The sequence below is a fragment of the Antechinus flavipes genome, chromosome 5 (genome assembly GCF_016432865.1).
Source record: "Antechinus flavipes isolate AdamAnt ecotype Samford, QLD, Australia chromosome 5, AdamAnt_v2, whole genome shotgun sequence".
In the NCBI taxonomy this organism is placed as follows: domain Eukaryota; kingdom Metazoa; phylum Chordata; class Mammalia; order Dasyuromorphia; family Dasyuridae; genus Antechinus; species Antechinus flavipes.
This window is the reverse complement of record NC_067402.1, coordinates 89,356,848-89,380,085: the sequence shown is the minus strand read 5'-3', so window position 1 is coordinate 89,380,085 and position 23,238 is coordinate 89,356,848. Positions and strand designations below refer to the sequence as shown.

Here is a 23,238-nt window from a genome sequence, read left to right as displayed (position 1 = left end):
GATATAATGAAAATCTACAAAAGAGCAGCCCTAAATAATTAGAAATTGCAAACAGAATGAAGAGAATGGATGAAGAGAATGGAATGAAGAAAAATGGAAAAGGCTGTACTTTTTCTTAGTTCTTAATACCTCTGCTTAGCAAACTCATATCTACTCTTTTTTAAAAAGACCCTGAAAGTCAAACAAATTATCTATGCTTAAGGATACATTCAACAGAATTGAAAAGAAAAACTGTCAGATAATTGAAGTCTCTCTTCTGTAGGGTTGGAGATAAGAGAAATGTGTGGGGCTGCTTACTGCTTTTGATAACAACTAGTGGGCTGCCTAGATGAAGAGCATGGCTGAGATCTGGAGGAGGGGGTGGTTTCTCTGGGTGCCAATTAGGTAAGTGGGAAGCCAAAGCTCAAGGCAAATAAATGTACATTATATATGGTAGTTAAGGCAGAATGGAGAACTTGGAACTTATGTTTTAATAGATTATCAGTTTCTAGAGGAGAGGGACTTAACTAATACATCCTCAGAGAGCTTTGGGTACTTATTCATCTTTATTGAAAGAACTTCTAACTCTCTTCATATGTGAAATGTGAAATAATGTAGAATAAACTCCAGTGACACTCTTATTAACTCATAGATCTGGTCTGCTACCTATCTGGTAATATTATATGTTGCTCTACTCCATGAATTCCTCAAGCATGACATTTCTGCCTCAAACAGCCTTTGTACTGTTGTCCCCCGTCCCTTAGATGTTCTTCGTCCTGATTCACATGTATATATACACATATATATTGTAATGTAGACACACATTGTCTCCTCCATTAGAATATCAATTTCTTCAGTGTAGAGACTGTGTCCCCAGTATGTGCCACAATAGTAGCTTAATAATTGATTTTATTGATTTTTTATTATTAACAATTTTTTGATTATTGATTAGTTGCCTGACTTTTCAGTTAAATGTTGGTACATTGGGAAAAGTGGGGAACATACTTAGTAAGCATATAATAAATGCTCATTGATTATTTTTTTTCATTTAAATACTAGTAACAAAGTCCAATTCCGTACTAGACATTTTGAGCTTGCTGTATGGTAGACATTTTAAATACAATATGTATAAAGAAGAACTCATTTTTCTTTTCCTCAAACTTCATCCTTTTCTGAACATCCCTATTTCTCTAGATGGTAGTCATCCTTCCAGTTCTCATTTTAAATTCATTACTTTCCTACAACTTCACATATCTACTCTGCAAATTTTTTTTATTTTCATTTTCACAAAATTTGTTCCAAAATCTGATTTTCTCCTCTTAGACTATCTTAGTTTGGCCTCTCATCACCTTTCATATGAATTACTGTCACACAACCCCCTTTCCCTCCCCCCAGCCCCTTTTTGTCTTCAGCCTTACCTGCTCTAGGAGACCTTTTCCAAGCAATTAAACACTCCATTTCCCAAAGCATTCACTGCAAGCATGCCAGTGTTCTATTCAGTATTATATGTAGAATAAACTATAAACTACTCTATTTGCCAATTTAATCCCTTTATAAGTAGTCCCAATCTTCTTTTGCAGCCTTATTAAATCAAGCAAGTAAACATGCATTTATTAAAAATGCCTTCTATAGGCCAGGCACTGTGCTAAGAATTGGGAATACAAAGAAAGGCAAAAGCACAGTCCTTCCTCTCTAGGAGCTCATATTTTAATGGGAAATGCATACTGTACATATAAGATATGTGTGCGTGTGTATAATTTTTATACATATACATGCAGAGACATAAATACACATACACAAGCATGCATGGTGGAGGGGAAGGCGGAGTTTGGAACCTAAAAAGGCATCCTGTTCAGTTCATTATACACAGCAACAATCTGATGGACGTGGCTCTTTTCTTTTTTTTTTTTTTTTAAATTCAATTTGGCTTTATTTAATAACACCTAAAACAATGTGTTCTATTGACAGAACCCGTGCCAGGGTAATTTTTTACAGCATTATCCCTTGCATTCACTTCTGTTCCGATTTTTCCTCTCCCTCCCTCCACCCCCTCCCCCAGATGGCAAGCAGTCCTTTACATGTTGAATAGGTTACAGTATATCCTAGATACAATATATGTTTGCAGAACCGAACAGTTCTCTTGTTGCACAGGGAGAATTGGATTCAGAAGGTAAAAATAACCCGGGAAGAAAAACAAAAATGCAAATAGTTCACATTCGTTTCCCAGTGTTCTTTCTTTGGGTGTAGCTGCTTCTGTCCATCATTTATCAATTGAAACTCAGGTCTCTTTGTCAAAGAAATCCACTTCCATCAGAATACATCCTCATACAATATCGTTGTTGAAGTATATAATGATCTCCTGGTTCTGCTCATTTCACTTAGCATCAGTTCATGTAAGTCTCGACATGGCTCTTTTCTGCAGTGAGATGATTGAGGCCAGTTCCAATGGTCTTGTGGTGAAGAGAGCCATCTACTGCCAGAGAGAGGACTGTGGGAACTAAGGGTGGATCACAACATAACATTCTCACTCTCTCTGTTGTTATTTGCTAGCATTTGGTTTTCTTTTTCTTCCTTCTTGATTTGCTTTTTCTTGTGCAATAAGATAACTATAAATATGTGTAATGTCCAGGCTAGCTCTCTGGAGGACCTCGGGATCACCCCAAGTCCTTGGTCTTAGTGGAGGAGGGAAAGAGGTAGGAGAGTCAAGAGGATGGTTAAAGATGGAGTCTGGAATCTGGCTTCTTCTCTTGTGTCTGTGGCTGAGAGAGCATTCCCAGCCCTTAAATACTTCAGTATGATTACATCACTACAACACACTGAGCATGCACAACCATCACATCACTATACTAAGTAAATGCTTAACTATAAGTACCTTGTTGACTTAGATTTAAGTACACCTTTTCAGAGTTCTAGCCCTCTACAAATATATGTATACATTTATTGGATCTAACATATATTTCAACATATTTAACATGTGTTGAACTACCTGCCAGCTTGGGGAGGGAGTGGGAGGAAGGAGGGGAAAATTTGGAACAAAAGGTTGTGCAAGAGTCAATGTTGGAAAAATTACCCATGCATATGCTTTGTAAATAAAAAGCTTCAATTCAGTTAAAAAATAAACAAATAAATTTGGGGGGGGGGGGAAGTGAGTTTTGGCTGAGTATGGCTGAAAACTGTGGAAGTAAAGGTTTGGGGTGAGGAGAGCGTTTGCCAAGTGTGGCAGACAATGAATGAAAAGGCTTGGGTTTAGGGACATAATTTTCTGTGTGAGGAACAAGTGGGCCAGCTTAGCTTCCTTTAGGCTCGCTTAGTCCGGCCAGGCTGATGTTCTATCTATGTCTCACTACTCCATGCCTTTGCCCCGAGTGTCCCCCATAAATGCCCTCTCTCCTTGCCTCTCTCTCTCTCTCTCTCTCTCACACAATCCCTAGCTTCCTTCAAGGCTTAATATATGTTGCTTTGTATGTGAAGCCTTCACTGAGCCTACTACCTCCCCCCCTTCTCTCCCTCCCCCTTTTTTCCCCTCCCCCCTTTCTCCCCTCCCCCCTCACACACTAGTCACCTTGTGTGTCTTTTATATATATCTATACATATCTCTCCAGATTAGACTCTGAATTCCTCCAAAGTAGGACTTTTATATTTTAAAACTACTATGGTGTTTAGTAGGTATTTAATAATTAATAATATCTCATAAAATATCCAGGTCTAAGATTTCTCATCTTGATTAATAACAAAAATCTTTATATCTCTTATATGATTATTTTTATATAGAACTTTCTTTTTAGCTTTAATAAAATTTATTAAAAAAACTTAAAGTAGGCCAGTGTTGTTGTAATTACAGAAAGAAGCAGAGAATTACAGAGTTGTTGCAGGTTTAAGTATTTTTATTTGATCGAATAGTTGATTAAAAGTTTATCAAATATTGATATATTTCAGTAAATGATAAAAAATTCCAAAATGAAAAGACCATTCATTCTATTTAACTTTTAAGTAAAGGATGTTGTGATAACATGTTAAAATATGCATAAATGCATACTTTAAGATTTATCCATATTTTTTACTTTTATAATAAATAGAATAAAAGATCAAATGTTTTTCAAATGGTCTCTACATTTCAAAAAATAAATTTACAAATATACTAAAGTAATTGTCTTTTTTCAGATGATTTGAAAGGAGGGCTAGATGATTATGTCCAAAAATATCTTCCTGGAAAAATTCAGGTGGTTAGGAATGAAAAACGAGAGGGATTGATTCGAGGAAGAATGATTGGAGCAGCTCATGCTACAGGTATTATATACTATATGATTATCTTGTTGGAAAATAACCACTTGTGTGTCAAACAGACTTTTCCTTTAGTTTCCTTTAGGAGTATTATAATATAGAGTCCTAAAATACCACCTTTGTTTCTGGTAGAAGAGGTAAAATAAAACTGGGGAGTTTGTCAGAAATTTTTACATTGTTAAACTTTCTGGTAATTCTATTTATTAATTGTTGCCCTCAAATCTGATCTTTCTTATATCAACATTAAGTGAATAAAAGCTTAAAACTGAAACATTATTGAATTCCATTACATAAATTTTGCTAAAATGCTTTGCTTTAGCACTGTTCTTAGTTGGTGATAGTTAGATGGTGAAGTTAAGTCCTTCCAGCATAAAGCTGCAAAACATAAAGAAGTCAAGTGTTCCCCAGAAGAAAATGTTTAAAGTAACTCAAATGATGTCAGTGAAAATAGCACTAACAATTGAACTTCATGTTAATTGCACTCACCAACTTTGGTTATGGAAGAGTGGACAATACATATTTCTTTTCTCTTGTTGGAAGAGATTAAGCATCTCACAAACATAATATTGCATATGTCTTCAAGTGTGATTGCTTTGTTGGTTATTTTTCTTTTTTATAAAGAATGAGTAAATATGGAGATAAGGGCAAAAATTGTGATAGAAAAGAACTCAGTTATAAGACATAAAAAAATAAATCGAAAGGGGTTAAAGCAAGAAAAGTAGATGGAAAAAAGAAGAAAAGGTCATGTTAGGTCATTGCAATGGGGAACAATCCTAGTCATAGGGAAGAAGAAAAAAGAAACCCTTAAAAATGATCAAAATGTAGATTCAAGTGGCCCATATGATCCTCAAGATTTTCTGGGGAAGTATTAAAAGTAGATAATTAGTGATAGATTATTTGCAAACATACATATATATATAGGATAGTGTTCATAATTATTGCTCAACATCATTAAGAAAAAAATTTGTTAATTATTTTAATTTTTTCAAGATAAAAAAGTATTAAATTTTAGAAAGATTTTTTGTTAAAATAGTTATAATTTTAAAGTTTTGGTACATACAAGTCCAGACTGAGATATCAAAGCATCTTTGAGTTCTTGTGTTGACATTTAAATTTGAATAGTTTTCAAATTCTTCCATTCAGAACAAATTTTTGACTGATGCTACCAAGTTATGTAGTTCTTTCTAGTTTATAATAAGTAATAAGTGAATGTTTCAGAATTAATTTTGGGGCCATAAATAAGTGACATTTATATTTTAGAATAATTTTAGAATTTCATTAGTTTTAACTTGTAGTGGGATTGGTTATTAGGTTATAATACTACTACTACTAATGCTACTACTATTACTATTAACATAAAAATATACTAATAATGGAGGCTATTAGATTATAATTTTACTTTTCCAGGAGAAGTTCTTGTGTTCCTAGACAGTCACTGTGAGGTGAACAAGATGTGGCTACAACCTTTGCTGGTTCCAATTCATGAAGACCATAGGACGGTGGTATGCCCTGTGATTGATATTATCAGTGCTGATACACTTATGTACAGCTCCTCTCCTATCGTACGTGGAGGATTCAACTGGGGTCTACACTTTAAATGGGATCTTGTTCCCTTTTCTGAATTAGGAGGACCAGAAGGAGCTATTGCACCGATCAAGTAAGATTTGACCTAATGATTGGAAAATCTGGAATGTGTAGTTATAGTATTTTATACTTATTTCCTTCAGTATTAGCAGAAATTGTGGGTAGGTGATGGTCATTTTGTGTTTCTAAAATCCCTTGTGTTTGTCTTTAGAGAGATTTAGTAATATCACATGACAGACTCTTGCAATTAGGTGTTTGTGTATATATATTCAGAAGCACTTCAGATTCAGATATATTTATACTTAGCTTCACAGATGTCTGACTTGCAGAATTTGGACTTTTATTTGGGTTCATATGGGCATGTTAATTATTGACTAATATTCCCAAATTGCTGTAATTCTACCAAAAAATGTATGCTTTGCTAAGCTCTACTAATGGTCCATGACATGTAGTTTAGTTGATCAGGGTTATTATAATTTAACTTTACTTACTTATTAAGTCATATTAGTTATGTAATAATACAGTACCCATCCAAAGGCAGTTTACCCTGCAACTTTAACTCTATAGAACACTGCTGAAAAAGCATAAAGTAAAGCAAAAAAGTTCTCGGAGTAGCCAGATGTCTCTAAGAACACCCCCTTAAGCCCTAGAAACTGCCTCAGGCCTTACTAATCTGTCTCTTTTTCATTGTCTCTATCTCAGAGCTCAATCTGATTGTCTTGGTTCCTTTCTTTATCCATGATAGATTAGAAATTAAAGGAGTAAATTAAATATAAAGGTAAATTAAAAGGAGAAGCAAGTTTCTAGAATAGGCACAGTAGCGGCAGAAAGAAATGATGCTTGATGGCATAACAGTGAGTGGGGAAGACAGAAAAGCTATAAATCAGAACCCCAAACCATTTACTGCAGAAGAAGCCAGTCTCTACATGCCTTAAAAAGCCTGACTACATGAAAATGTTAGAGAATAGTACTCTATATGAAAATCTGAGTTATCAAGGAAAAGTTATAAGAAGCACATGCCATTTTAGAAAGATTTCTTTTAAGATGTTTATAGTGAAAAAAATTGAAAAATTAAGTTATGTCTAATATATGTCTGGATAATTATATACATATATGTGTATATGTGTGTGTGTATATATATATATATATATATATATGATATGTCTGGACAATAATCAGAAAGCTGAACAACTGTGCCAGTATTGCCTGATAGTTCTGTAGTAGTTTTCAAGTTTTGTTTTAGTTAGTTGCTACAAAATTACAATGATGTGCAATGAAAAGTTTTTCAAAATAACCATTTGTATGGAAGCAAAATGATGCTTATTTTCTTCTTCTAGGTCACCTACAATGGCAGGCGGCTTATTTGCTATGAACAGACACTATTTCAATGAACTTGGACAATATGACAGTGGCATGGATATCTGGGGAGGTGAAAATTTAGAAATATCATTTAGGGTAATTCAGATTTTTTATGTGTCAAACTGCCAATCTCATGCATAAAGAAGATAATCTAATTTTCATCTCTTTCTAGTTTCAGCACTTTATATAAATTCTCATTGGAGGCCACTGAGTAATTCAGTGGATAGAGAACTGGACCTAGAGTTAGGAATACCTGAATTTATATGTAACCTCAGACACTAGCTGTGTGAACCTGGGCAAGTCCTTTTACCTTTGTTTGCCTGGGTTTCTTCTAACTTTTCTTTAACTTATATAATGGGGATGTATTAGCACCTTTGTCCTGGGGCATCAAATGAGTTAATGTTTGTAAAGTGCTTAGCAAAGGGCCTGGATTATTGTAATATTGAATTTCTTTCTTCTCTTCTTTTTTGCTTCCATTCATTTGTCCTCTTTTTCTTCTCACTCTCCTGTATATTTAATATATATTAAATGTCCTATACTTTGATGATCACATCTGGAGCATCTTCAGGCATTTAATATGTCAGTTGAATATACCAAAGATTTACTTTTACAAATTGGAAAAGTAAACCAAATATAATTTTAAAAAGCTTTAATGTGAACATTTATTGACTTTTTTCCTTCCTCATCTGTTTATTACTTTTACTTCACATCTCTTATAGCAGTTTGTAATTAATTCTTTTACTTATCTCACAAATATTTATTGACTACTTCCTGCACGTAAGTGATATACAGATGAATTAGTTTTAGGACATAGTTCTTGCCCTTGAAGAGTTTAGAGTTACTGAGAGATAAGACATGCTCACAAATGAACACTTATCTACCCACCCAACCACCAAATAAAGTGCTGTAAGAGGTCAAATGAGGGAGAAAATAATGTGTAGCTTAAGAGGTTCCAGAAGGAATTAATACCTGAATTAGATCTTTAAAAATGGGGAGAGTAAGGCAGCTAGGTGGCACAGTGGATAGAGCACCAGTCCTGAAGTCAGGAGGACCTGAGTTTAAATCTGGTCTCAGATACTTAACACTTCCTACCTGTGTGACTCTGGGCAAGTCACTTAACCCCAATTGCCTCAGCAATATATATATATATGTAGGATTTCAGCAGATATAGATGATGAGTAGAGAAATTCCAGGTGTGAAGTATGCCAAAGAAAAGTGTATGTGACCGTACAAACTATGCAGGACTTAGGGAAAGGAAAGATGAGTCATTTTAATTATACTGAGTCTTGATTTTCTCATCTTATAAGGTGGGGATGATAATACTTTTAGTACTTACCTCACAGGGAACAAAACTGAGGTAAATAATATAAATATCAGACTATTTCAAATCTAATGTGGTTAACTGTTTCCTCAGATACATGGTTTAAGGTAAAACTAAGCATCCTTAAATACTACAGCTATTTAAGCCATATAAAGGGACTAATAACGGGGATTATAGTGATGTTGTGGCAGGGTTTGGTTATTCAGTTCAATCCAATGAACATTTATTATCAATAACAATAATGCAGTGTTGAGGCTAAAAAGACAACAAATAAAGTAGGCCATTGCTTTAAGGAGCTTGTGTTCACTTTGGGGGATAAATCATAGAGAAGCAATTAAATATAAATTAATATGCATTAATATAAAAAGGGAGGTAGTGCTAATAAGTAGGAATTGGAGACATTAACAAAAAATCTCGAGAAAGTGGCCCCTGAACTGGATTTTGAAGGATGTGATAGGCATTCTGTAGCATTATGAATAATCATCCCCATTTTACAGATGTGAAAAGAATGAAAGAATATTTGTTAATCTCTTATTATTTGCCTTCTCTTTGGGAATAGTTTCATCTATTGATCTTTCTCTTTTTTCAAAACACTTTATGTATTTTGAACACTATCTAAAATTTCACCTATATCTTTTCTTCTCCAAGAGATCTATTACATACAATAAAGCATTTTTATAAAAAGGGAGGAAAAAAAATCACCACATCAAAAAAAGTGAATCTATTCAGTGTTCCATACCTGTGATTCTTCTACTTCATTGTAGTAGTGTAGCAGGGTATATCTTCTTATTTCTTCTATGGCACCATGCTCGTTCTTTGTAATTTCGGAACATTCACATTTTTTAATTGTTTTGTGATGGCTCTTTCCAGTTTACATTACTTTGCTTATGTGAATGTTGTTCTCTTTGTTCTGGGTTTTTTTTTTTTTTTTTTTTTTTGGTAATCATCATTTCTATAAAGCACAGTAATATTTCTAATATTTCTCTTTGGGGGGGGGGGGGAGGGAGGGAGAGCAAAGCAATTGGAGTTAAGGGACTCGCCCAGAGTCACACCTGGAAATGTTAAAAATGTTGTCTGAGGCTAGATTGGAACTTGGGTCCTCCTGACTCCAGGACCCTAAGCACAGCACCACCTAGCTGTTCTAGCACAGTAATATTTCATTACATTTGTGTACCATGTTTAGCTGTTACCTGAACAATGGGTTTCTACTTTGTTCCATTTCTTTGCTACCAAGAAAAGGCTGCCACAAATATTTGGCATGTACGTATAAGCAGCTTTCTTCTCGTCAGTGACTTACTTGGGACATATATATATATATATATATATATATATGCCAGTCAGAATGTGAGTCAAAAAGTACAGATACTGGTCTCTTTATTTGTATAATTACCGCTTTTTTCCATAATCGTTGTGCTGCTTCACAAAACTGTTTGTGGACCCTTTTTGCCCTTCCTCTGCAACATGAACTGTTGCAATTATTGTTATCTTTTTCAGTTTTCTGGGGATGAGATTGTTTTTTGCATTTCTCTTAACAGTATTTTGAAACATTCTTTCATGTGATTGTTAATAGTTTGCAGTTCTTCTTTTGAGAACTGTTTGGATCTTTTGACTTCATATCTCTTTAGTCCTTCTTCCATTGTCATGTTTTTCCATGTTCCAGTTTCTTGACCTAGGCCAGGATTTCCTTTTATGTTTTTAGATTATTTTTCTTCTGCTTTCACTTCCTTGTGCCATTTTTTTCAAGGAATTCTTTGTGGTCCTGAAAACTTGTTAAGAACTGTTAAAAGGGTTCCTTGAACTTGTCCTTTTGAGTTGCCATATTTTCCAGAAACATTGACTCAGAGTATGCAGGAAGCCCTAATTGTGCCAAGGATGAAAACTTCCCTGCCTTCCCCAGCTTACACGGGTTGTTGCACCCCACCTTTATTGTACCTTTCTGCCTCCTGGGCCATGTCACTTTAGGGGGGAGACTTCTGGTATGTCTTCCCTCCTTTGTTTTGGGCATATAAAAAGGCAAACTTCTATATGTGCTGCAAACCCTTGGTGTTCCACATGCATATTTGATTATATTAAAGTCCTCAGAGTTAAATCAGGAAAACCTGAATTCAGATCTGGCCTTAGACCTTGAGCAAGTAAACTTTATTTCTCTGTGCTTCAATTTTCTCATCTATAAAATGGGGAATAATAGCACTTACCTCTCAAGGTATTTGGAATCAAATAAGCAGATACTAAAAATACTTAGCACAAGGTCTAGTACATAGTAGATGCTGTAGATGTTAGCCATCGTTATGGCTATATATGATTATACATACATATGTGTATACACATACACAGCTAGTCACATATGGTCTCAGCAGAAATAGAAACATGCTTTTCTTCAAGTCACTGCAAACTTTGGCTGGCTTTCCATTTTCACAGGAAGTCAGCTCCGTCAGTGTTCTCTTGCTAGGAGGAACTCTGGAGAAAATGCTATTACAAAATGTTTGTGTCTTTAATTCTTAACTCCCTTAACTTTTCCCTTTTTAGCTTGTGTCCTCCTGATATTTCTCCCACAGTTTTACTTACAAAAAAAAAGCTAGAATTAGACTCTCTTCCTCTCCTTACTAGACATACTCTATCTACTTTTGTGACTGCTTAACTGCTACATAGATGCTCCTATAGATACATAAATGTAGATATATAGATCTATATAAAAATCTCCCAATTTATCATTCTGAGGCTTCACTAATTTCACATGAGATATTTTAATCTAGAGGTACCACCAGAATTTCAATTTCAGTTCCACCTAAATTGAACTGAAAAATCATGATATTGCCATTCTTTCTCTATCTTCCTCTTTTTTTTTTTTTGGAGAGTGCATAGGGATTTGAAAGCAAGAGCTTTCTCTTAAGAGCTTACTATATACAAAGTGCTGAGGCTACAAAAACAAAAGTATATACAATGTGTAATTATGGTTGATTCTTGTTATTCAGATTCCATATTTGTAAAATTTCCTACTAAAATTTATTTTTAACACTAAAATTAATATTCCTAGTGCTGTCATGGTCAAAATAACAATAAAAAAATTGAGTTGCCCAATTTATACACTTTAGTTAAAGTTGCCTTTCTTATTTTGATGTTCATACTGCAAATACATTTTCTTTTTGAATTCGATTTACTGTCATCCTTTTCACATTTTGGGGGCTGTTTTGTTGATGATTTCTGTGTTTTAAATGGCCTCCAAGTGTAGTACGGAAGGTCTGTCTAGGTTCCTAAGTGCCATCAGGCTGGAGGGGGCCTTAGAGAGAAAAGCTTCATTCAAAGCACAAATTATTGTGCTATTGGCCTTGAGTTCAGTTAATGAATCAACAATAGGATACATCCAAAAAAAGGAAAGGGAAAATTGGCCAAGCCCAAACTGCGGCTGCTCAGTAAAATGCTCAATTAAATGTTGTGATCAGAGGCTTGCAGCATTTTCTCTGAGAGGAATGTTTCATTTGCTAATACGATCTTCTATCAGCTTTATTATTCATGAATTACAAGAATCAGTTGGATGTTTAAAGCTAAAAGGAAAATGTTGTGGTAAGAGAGGCACTACTGGCGAGAAAGGTGACCTTCAAGTCAAAAGAACCTGGGGATTCTACAAGGTAAAGGTGAAGAGGGAGTGTATTCCAGGCACGGAGGAGGAACAGATTGTATAAAGGCCTAGAGGTGGAGATGTCATGTCCCGTGAGAGACCTAACCACGGTAGGAGTCCAGAAAGACCGCCTCTGCACTTGCTAGTTGTAAAACCACAGACAAGTCATTGAATCTCTCCAAGTTTTCTCTTTGGTAAAATGGAGAGAATATCTGTACCCCTGGAGTTGTGGTGATGCACTAATGACTGAATCTGAAAACACTTGAGATCTTACAGAATTCTGCATATCCCTTGTCATGCCATGGCACTTGGCGTGATCCCACAATTCTTTCTTTGGAACAGATCACTCTTGATTTTCACCATGCCCTTCTCCTCCTGGTCACTGTGATGTCATGACTGGACTCATTAACTAGCTCAACAGTAAAAACAACACTAAGAGATAAGTGTGGCAGGCGGGATTGGGAGCAGACTAGAAAAATCTCTCCTTGCTGTTCACTGATAAACCACAGGAGAATGTGAAATGGATTGTCAGCAGTTCTTCCGCTTATTTGGACTCCTCTGTTACTGTTTTTTCAGAGAATGTATTTGTAGGTTTGTTTGGGTGTCTTGATTTAATACAAAATTAATCACAAATAAGGAAATTACATGCAAATCATAAAAATGTGCTTACTTTTGTTTTTATTTAGATCTGGATGTGTGGAGGCAAGCTTTTCATCATCCCTTGCTCTAGAGTAGGACACATTTTCCGGAAAAGGCGTCCGTATGGGTCTCCTGAAGGACAGGACACTATGACACACAACTCTTTAAGATTGGCACATGTTTGGTTGGATGAATATAAGGTGAGAATTACATTTCTTGTTTTGAAAGAATAAGAGGTCATAGGATCAAAGATACATAGTTGGAAGAGACCATAGAGAAAGCATCTGGTTCAGTCCTTTCATTTTATAGATGAGGAAATTGAGGCACTGAAAGGGTAAATAATTTCTGCAGTCACACAAGTTTAAGAGCCAGAGATCAGCAGCTGTGATTCATTCTAGCACTTTCTGCAGTACCACTCTGTCTTAATGCCATCTGATACCTTTTTGCTGCTCCCATTTGTCCAGAATTACATAAACATATACTTTGTCCACTTTGAATTTTAATTAACTTTATTAGTTTTGCAGATTCTTAAAATTTTAATATTTGGGGGTTTTGTTGTGAAGAGGGTCCCCCCATTTTATAAAAAATAATTATGATAAAAAATAATTATCTTGAGAAAGCTTGGGGTAAGATTGAGGTAGAAATGACAAAATGAAGGGTTGTTACCAAGGATTATATTAAAATAATTCCCAATCTTCATCCTTCTTGATTTTATTATTTAACACTATCATCTCCTCTCCGATATTTTCTTTTGCTTTTTCTCCTATCTGCTCAGTGTTTATATCACCCTCCCTTTCACCCCACGTCCATCTCCTTACCTGTGAATATATCTCAAAATTTTGTTTTGGAACCTTTTATTTTCCCTCTTTTTTCTATTTAGTTTCCTTTCTAAACAGATGATTTCCAATTAGTCAAACAAGCAAGAAGTATTTTTTAAGCACTTACTATATGAGACACTTCTAATAAAATAAAAGATTGAAACAATCACTTAATTGGATAAATTAAGTGGATACAAGAATAAAAATGCAAAAAAGACTACTTGAACTGCATATTGAAGAAAGGCAGGGGACTCTGAGGTTGAGGTAAGAAAAGAGGGAGTTGCATTCCAGACAGGGCAAATGATCATGGCCAAAGAGAACTCTGGAGTTTGAAAGAGCAAGAGCAAACAGTTGGTTTGATGGTGGGCTGAGGCTGACAAGAAGTTTGATTCTATGGAAGGTACAGAGCAGGGAAAGGTCCCACAGGAGATTTAATAAGCCAAGCCAGCACGAGAGAGCCATCCAGTCGAGATAGAGGAGCTCTCCACCCTGAGGGAGAAGGAAGAGAAGATGTACTGGTAATTCATCCCCTCCATTGGACATATCCCAGTGATGTCCCAAATTCAGTCCATCCTAAACTCAGCTCATTATCTTTGCTTCTCATCCCCAACCAAAAATTCTTTATCTTTGTTGAGAGTCTTGCATTCCTCCAGTTCCTGAAGTTTGTAACCTCGGCATTATCCTGGACTCCTCACTCTGTTAACCCCAATAAACCCAAATAATCCCCAAATCTTTTCTTTCTTCCCACACAACTGTTACCAAGTTCAAGCCATCCTCATTGCACAGCTGGACTGTTGCAGCACCCTCCTAAGTGACATTGCCATCACATAGTTGAGTCCAAAAAATATGGTTGTTCAGTTCTTATTGCAGAGAAAATTCTCCTAGGAACATCAGTGTGTCTTGTCCATTTTGCACAGGTTCACACATTGAAAAGTAAAAAGGGCCTTAAAGGTTAACTTATCTAGTGCCTTCATTTTATATTTGAAGACAGGATACACGATTTGTTTGTCCTTCCATCTTCATCTATAAATGTTCTTGGAATGGTGTAGAGTAACTCAGTCTTCTGCCAGGTTTATGTTTTACCCTTAAAAAAAAATTTTTTTTTTAATAAAACCTTTGTTTTTCCCTTTTGAAACTTTTAAGGCAATATTTTCTGGTGTTTAATGAACTTTTTAAACATGAGTGAATGAAAAAGCATTTATTAAATGTTTACCACACACAGAACACTGAATAAGCTAGAAGATTACAAATAGAAAAGGCAAGAGCCTCAATTCTAGGATATTTATGTTCTAGTAGCAAGTTAATTGATTATACATATAAAAAGTTTAGCTGCAGGGCCTTTCAGAGGGGCAGATACAAAGACCTGCTAGTCCAGAAGGTGATCTAGTATTTGTTTACTGACACAATTGTAGGACTTTTTTTTAACCTTCTCATTGTAATAACTGTGGGGATATTGTATTAGCTTTTTCAGAAATTGTGATAATTGGAGTCAGAAGTTTATTTAAGTCTTACAGAAGCTAATGTAATCACATATACCAAGTTTCTTATCTATATCTTTGAGATTGATTTTGATCTTTTTTCTTGATCAGATTATCTCAGTGGTCTTTCCTTGGTAGCCAGTTGCTTCTTTTCTGTTAAAATGGAGTAAATTTTATTTTGATCCATGTTCCACTACCTTTTTCCTCTGGCAATCACAATTAAATGACTTGCTCAGGTCATATAGCCAGTAAGTGTCAAGGGTCTAAGGCCATATTTGAACTCAACAACTTAGTTTCAAAGCACTCTACAAGTCTTTGGCCTCTTGTTAATTGAACAAAAAATATTTTTTCATTACCTTCTTTTATGCTCACCATTGAATTAAATCTCTGATATGTTGTCCTTCTTAAGAATACTTTTTCAAATTCTTTATTAAACTCACTGGCTTGTTCATATTTAAGATGCATTTATTTTCCTCAGGGTCCATTTATTTGTTTATACTTATCATGGGTACTATAAGGTAGGAGGACCACATATCCCATGAAATGATTTTTCTTGTTACCTTTAATTCTAGAATTGTTGGGACTATTTATCTCCTTTATTTTTCTCTTCAAAGAGAAAATGTGGGCTTTCAATTGGCTGCAATTCTATATCTTCTGGTTTTATTTATACTGAGAATGCCAATAAGTATGTAATGTCTTAAGTCTACTGGTCATTGGCTATAAGTGTGTCAGTAGTTAAAATAATGTTTATTGACTAAGAACTTTGTGATTGTTAGCATCCAGTCTTTTTCCACTATATCACCATCACTGCTGAAGTTCAAATTGCTTGGTATAGAACGAACTAGAATTACCTTATATCTTTATTGATTTTATGGATTTCTTAGCTGTGGCCAGTTCTAATTTCCTGCTTAATAGAATTGATCAGAATGAGTTCTGTTTACATAAACTTTGAGAACCTAAGATTGCTTTTATGATACCATGAGGCATTAGAAAAGCAATTTGCTAGAGGTTCAAAATGTATCAACAAATAGAGCTATAATTTGCTTATTGATTATTCTTCCAATTGAAAGATGCTATTTTAAATTGCTATTTACAACTGTAATATAGCTACTTACTTGATATTCAGGAGGAATTTGTTCTTTTTTCCCTCCCCAACTTAGGAACAATATTTTTCTTTGAGACCCGAATTGAAGTTGAAAAGCTATGGAAACATCAGTGAACGTGTTGAATTGAGGAAAAAACTGGGCTGTAAATCATTTAAATGGTATTTGGATAATATCTACCCAGAGATGCAACTGTCTGGCCCCAATGCCAAACCACAACAACCTGTTTTTATTAACAGGGGACCCAAACGACCCAAAATTCTGCAACGTGGACGGGTAAGGAAGTAAATATTTCCATAGTTTAGAATGAAATCATGTTAAATGAGCTCTCCACTGGGTACCATAAATGGTATTCTGGATAACCCTCTATTGATCTTTCATTAATTCTTTGTTTGGAAATTTTTTAAGTACAAGAAGGACTGAGTCTCACTCACATAGTCAACATTAGGGATTCTGCAATCCACTGACTAGATTAAAAAATATTCAATTGTGGCATTTCTTACTTTGTTTCAAGTTCTTAAATATTTCAAAGTTGTTTGTTTTTACAGTATTGTTGTGGAATAAATTGTTCTCCTGATTTGAATCACTTTATCAGACAGAATTTCTAGGAATTCTATACTATTAGTCTTCCTCTCGAGCTCAAAACCCAGAATAATTTTGGGGGACAATTTTGGGACAATTAAATGTCTTTCTTGAAATATTCTGTCCTTTCAGTTCATCATTTTATTTTGATCTTTATCAACCTTCAGGATCCTCATCTTTATTTCAACCATCTCATCCATATCCAGAAGTGATCATAATTTTGATTGGACCATAATAAGCATTCTACCTTCACAATATAGAACTCTGAAATTTTTTTCTCTGATTTTTCTCAATTTTAGATCCTGTCAGTCATAATTCTGGCTCTTATTTGTAGATAGGCATCACTGGCTGTATTAAAGACTCATTCATTCCTGTTTTCTGGGAGAAGATGGAGATTTGTTTTTAACAGAAAACATTTAACAGAAATCTTTAAATTTATCAGAAGCTTTTTCTTCATCTCTTGATCTTATTTTTGTATTCATCATATTGATCATTTAAAAAATACTGAACCCTGAATGCCTGTACAACTCCAGCATAATCATTGTTTTTGACATCATGTTTTAGTCTTCCTGAAAATATAAATTTTTTTGTCAGAGAAAAAAACTAGAGAATACTATCCTTAATAGAATGTTGACTTTGCCCGATTTCAGTACCAAGAACATTTTGGAAAAACAGGACTCTAACTCATTCTTGTGACAGGTAAAATGTCCCAAGTTTCCCAAGTTTCCTTTTAGCAATTACAAAAATTGTCCCTTTAAATTAAAAAGAATCTTTCCTTATTTTTCAGTATGTGTCTGCATTGATAAATTAGCTACTTTGTAAGCTATGTCAATGACTTCCGTTTTTTCCCTATTCTTAACTCCTGTAGGCATGTACAACTTGTATAACCAAATTTTCTAGAATATAGTGGTGACAGTCTTCAGTCTTCCAGGTAAAACTGAGGATAAAGAATTCTTGGTTTTGTTTTTTTTTTTTTTTAAATGCCCATTAGATAAAGAACATGAGTAGTTAATTATGTCATGTTCTTAGATTTCTAGCGATGTGCACTCTCTCTTCCTGTGCTTACCTTTCTATGAAAAATGGTTAAGAACTTCTTGTTTTCTTTTGCAGCTCTATCACCTCCAAACAAATAAATGTTTGGCTGCTCAGGGTCACCCAAGTCAGAAAGGAGGACTTGTAGTTCTTAAGGTCTGTGATTACAGCGATCCAAATCAGGTGAGTGATGGGCCACCTTTTAATATGTGACAGTACATGCAACCTAGTTCTCTTCTCAAAGACAGACCTGAAGTATGTTTTGTTGGGATCATTATCAGTTGATTATCCAGTTGTGTCCAATTTTGGGGTTTCTCTGGCTCGTGTTTTGATGATGAAACTTGAGGCCAATGGGGTTGTCACACAGCTAGTGTGTATCTGAGGCAGATGTGAATTCAGAAGAGGACCCTTGCTGACTCTAGGCCTGGCATTCTATCCACTGCACCACCTAGCTGTCCTAGCTTGTTTGTTTGTTTGCTGAGGCAGTTGGAGTTAAGCCCAGGGTCACACAGCCAAGAAATTTTAAGTATCTGAGGCCAGATTTGAACTGAGGTCCTCCTAACTTCAAGGCTGGGCTCTACTCATTATACCAAAGAGCTGCTCCCCTTCCAAATTTTTAATGTATTTTTTAGGTAATTAATAAATCAATTTACAATTATTAAGTATCCCCAGGTAGAGATACCTTGCAGCAGATGATACCAGAGCAGTGTTATGCAAAAAAGGGGCATTTGAGCTGGGTCTTAAAACCAAGGACTTCAAGGCACAGAAATGAGTCTGAAACAAAGTGGCTGTTTTTGAGTAGAGGGGAAAAAAAATATATATATATATATGTATGTGTGTGTGTGTGTGTGTGTGTGTGTGTGTGTGTGTATGTGGGTGTGTCGATACATTTTCAACATGTCAGGAGAGTGAGGAGGATACTGCAATTTCTAGGGAAATAAATATGAGTTATGTTTTAGACAGGTTAAGTTTGAGATATGCAAAAAATCAGTTAGTGACATGATACTGTAAGAGACAGATCAGGTCTGGATCTAAAGATCTCATTACCATTTTCAGAGAACATTTGAACTGACATAATTACCTCAGTCATCCTTATCTCTTTTTTTTTTTAAATGAAAGACATACATTCTTGCATTATGAATTTTTGAATGAGGAGCTAGAAACAAAGCATAAGTTTTTAATTCTTTGTTTCCAGGTCTGGATTTATAATGAAGAACATGAATTGATTTTAAATAATCTCCTTTGCTTGGATATGTCAGAAACTCGTTCATCAGATCCACCGAGACTCATGAAGTGCCATGGATCAGGAGGATCCCAACAGTGGATACTTGGGGTAAGGATTTGGCCTTACTGATGCCTCAGAAGGCAGTGAGGGAGTATGATGGTAGCTTATGTTTATTTAGGATTTACAAAGTACTTTTATCATAACAACCCCTGAAATAGAAAAGTTGGTTTTGGTTTTGGTGTTTTGCCAACAAGGAAGCTGAGGCTGGGGAACCTTTAACTGGAGGCTATATTTCCAGTACTTCTTGAAGTTGGGATTGATTTGGGAATTATTCTTACTAATATAGTGCCTGGCATACATACATAGTAGATACTTAATAAACGTTTACCTTTTTGGCTTTTGGGAGAAGCTGTCTTGTTCTGCTTTATATATAGAAATAAAAATTAGTGCTGTTTCTTCCTACCCATTTCTTTCAGAAAAACAGTCGACTCTACCAGGTATCAGTTGGGCAGTGTCTGAAGGTGGTTGATCCATTGAGTCGAAAAGGCTATGTTACTATGGCAATCTGTGATGGCTCCTCCCCACAGCAGTGGTATTTGGAGACCTAAGATCTTTGAAGATGCTGAAGTTCGAGGAAGTCATGATGTTCCTCACTCCTGGACAAGAGTGATGCTTTGGAGAGTTGACTGGGGAGACAAATCAAATTCCTTAGCTGTTATCTCTGATTGGCAGTGTCTGCTAGAGGAAATCCTTTCCTCCTTTTACTTTGTAGATTTCTGGGGAGAGACTGTATCAAAGCCCCAGAGTTTCCCCTAAAATGCCTACAGCAGATAAAGAAATGCAATCCAGCAAGAGACATTAAGTGGAAATTCCCCATTCACAAAGAGAAATTAGATTTTGATTTTTAAACTAAAGATTTTTTTAAAAGGAAAAGCAAAGAAAAACCAAACATTTTTTGCTTTCTTTATAGACTCATGCTTCATTTTAGTTGATTTGGGGAAAAAAAAAAAACATCAATGGTTTTAACCTAGAAATAATACTGTTTTTTGATCCTTGAAAGAACATTCAAGAGAAATTATTTTCTAGAACTATTTTAAAAGTTTCTTTCATCTTGTATATCTTAGACAGATGAATCACTTTAAGTGGTTTAAATAAATTGTTTCTTTTACCTGCAGTGGCATTATTTGTAGATCCATATTTAAAGAGAAAAGTACTATTACAAATTTATTTTGCTTAATTATGATATTTACATTTACAATAAATTTTGTTTACCCATTAGGATTTTTGGTTTCTCTTATCTTTCCTCCCAGTTCTAGGTTTCTGCATTATCTGGATTACTTAAGCAAAACAGTAAGAAATACTTTCTCAGTTAGCAGCTTAAATAATTTGCTGGTTGGTTATTACAGTGTTAATTTTACTACTGAGGCCAAGATACTGAGTCCAGTGGAAGAAATTAAGTGTAAATTTAGGAATGGTTCAAGTTCCATGGAATTATTTGATAGGAGCTAGTCTGAGTCAAGAGCATGCCCTGGGCCTAAAAAAGCAGTGAACATGGATATTCAAGGATGCCCTTGTCATAGTTGTTAACTACCTAGCTAAAAAGTTCCATTTCCTAGCAGAATTCTGCCTGAGCCATAGTAAAGCATCAGTAATAATGAACTGGTGAACTGTACATAATGACAAACCCTATCTATCTGGAATATCTCTGGCTTAGTGCCGAGTTTTTCATTCAGAGAAAGGGAACAACCTTCAATTATGTTTTGTCACTTGTAAGATCTCTCCTCCAGAAACATGAATTAATTACATCATGTTGACTAAAGATTATTCAATTGAATAAATGTCTTTCATATTGTAGGACACATTACTCAGTAGAAACAATCAGAGTTATGGAAGGAAAAGCTGCTGCTTATTAGATTCTTAAGGGACTATTTTCAAAATATAACACTGGATTGCACAGAAGATAGCACCTTATGGAGTAGTTCATTACAACTGGAATCAAACAGTTTAGTAGAACCAACTAGTACGTATTTAAGTAATATGGAAGAGAGAGGTTTGTGACCTCATGGTAACATTTCAAGATAAAAAGTGAGAGTAGTAAAATAATCAGTTTCAAAATATATTTTTCAATAAGCACCTACTAGTCCTTTCAAGCACAGCAATGATTAGTGAAATATAAGTATGTGTATTCCTAGCTACCTTCTCAAAGTTTTTATTTGAAGGGGAGGACCTAGGACATACCTTCTTCTAATTAGCTACGGGCCAGATCCTATCCAGTTTGATAATTTTAAGAAATCACTTCTGTCTAGACTTATTAGAACTTTTTGGATCATTAACTACAGGTTACTATATTCAACCTTTTATCTAAAGCAGGAACCTTTTCTACAACTTTTATTCAAGGGCACTGTCAGATGTAGCATGATAGGAAAGTAGCTGACTCTTCTGTGCTCCAATGAAGCATTTCAAAACAATTTGGTGTTAAGAAAATTGGCCCCTTTCCGCAGGCCTAGATAAAGCTCATCTCTGATGTTTTCTGAGGGCAGCAGAAAAACTGAAGAATGCTGAAGAGCAGGAATTCTGGAAACAACCTGACTGATTGTAATTCCTTCAAAAGTATTATTTTTCAGTAATCTGCAAAATGATGGAGAAATCAGAAAATACTCTTGAGATGAAATTCACATATAATGTAAAGCTTTATCCATCATTTCTTTTGCACCAAAGCAGATGTTCATAATAAGCAGATTTACTTTCTCATGCCCAATGGGATCTAAAAAGCACCCTTAAGTAATCAAACTACACAGAGTTCAGAACAGCAGTGTACTGGTGAAGGAATGGGGAAGCTTATTATACTAAACAGATTGGCTTGGAACATGCAGCTAGATACTAGCCTCCTTTAAGGCCTCAGTGGAGCCTGAACAGGTGACATAGATTTCTCCTTCAGGACTTCTTTCAGAAAAGATTTTAATTCCAGGTATATTACCTAAAGCAGCTTATGCTACATTGTCTAAAATCAGGGATAGACGATTTACATGTGTGTACATACATATATAAATGAAAGCATCTGTAAAACACTTTGCAAACTTTAAAGAACTGTATAAAATGTGAGTCTTTAGATGGTTTTTCCCCATTAAGGGAATGAGGACAAGAGAGCTGGTTTCAATCTGTGATTCTGGTATTCCTCTATCAGTATGTGTTGGTAATTTGTGAGAATCATTAACTTAAGCTCACTAAGGGGTTAGATAACAAATGTTTTAAGTTTTTATGACAAGTTAAGTGTCTACTTTGGATAGCTGGGTGAAATTCAAAAAGAGTGTGAGGACCAAAGTCAGGAAAATTAATCTTTCTGAATTCAAATCTGGCCTCAGACAGATAATTACCATCTGTGTGACTCTGGGCAAGTCTCACCTCACCCTGTTTGCCTCAATTTTTTTTATCTGTGAAATGAACTGGAGAAGGAAGTGGCAAACAGCTCCAATACTTTTGGCAAGAAACCTAAATGGACTCACAAAGAAAAGACAAGGATCTTTGGACTCTGTTCTCAAGAAACATAGTCTTTGGGGAAACAAAATGCAAACAATTCTATGCAACACAGTGATATGCAGGGCCAATTGAAAATAGAGGGAAGGTACTAGATGTAAGGACAGAGTGGGATTTTAACAGGCATTTGAGTTGCTGAAGAATTTGAATCCTGATTTCCTATGTACTAGACTTCATAATATCATACTGCAGTTTAATTATGATTATCACTCTACAGAATGGGAGAGGAATTGGGAGTGTGTATGTAAGTGAATGTGTGGTTCATGAAATGATGATTTATTATCAGTAAATTTTGACTTGTATATCTATTTTATATACCTACATACCTGGGATTGCATAAAAATTGGTTTTCGCACAAAAAGTTGTGAGTGGAAAAAGTTTAAGAAAGCCTGACCTTATTCAAAAGAAGCCATAAGTCCAAACCAAAAAATGATCATTGTATGGATAGCAATGGATCCAAATAAAGTTGGAATTTGTCTGGCTCTGAGTACAAGAGCAAAATCAAATTTTTAGTGTTCATCTTCATAGTTCATGCCAAAGTATTGATTTTGGTCCAGCTAACTAGCTGCCTAAATTCATTGGCAAAAAGAAGAAAAGAAGCACGTAAAGTATTTTTCCAGATTTAGTAGAATAGAATCTTCTTGGATGATTATCTTGAAAATCCTATTAAATAGGCTAAAGGAACTC

The 23,238-nt window shown here is 35.1% G+C and overlaps 1 protein-coding gene across 1 annotated transcript in view; it reads left to right on the top strand.

Moving 5' to 3' along the window:
- Positions 1 to 20,295, top strand: part of GALNT11 (polypeptide N-acetylgalactosaminyltransferase 11) — a 61,665-nt gene extending 41,370 nt beyond the window's left edge. Inside the window, exons 5-12 of the mRNA XM_052000668.1 lie at positions 4,141 to 4,266; positions 5,668 to 5,917; positions 7,182 to 7,299; positions 12,827 to 12,979; positions 16,236 to 16,454; positions 17,871 to 17,975; positions 18,988 to 19,125; positions 19,494 to 20,295. Coding sequence (XP_051856628.1) covers positions 4,141 to 4,266; positions 5,668 to 5,917; positions 7,182 to 7,299; positions 12,827 to 12,979; positions 16,236 to 16,454; positions 17,871 to 17,975; positions 18,988 to 19,125; positions 19,494 to 19,625 — 1,241 coding nt within the window. The 3' untranslated portion in view covers positions 19,626 to 20,295. The remainder of the gene's footprint in view (positions 1 to 4,140; positions 4,267 to 5,667; positions 5,918 to 7,181; positions 7,300 to 12,826; positions 12,980 to 16,235; positions 16,455 to 17,870; positions 17,976 to 18,987; positions 19,126 to 19,493) is intronic.
- Positions 20,296 to 23,238: the final 2,943 nt, after the last annotated feature.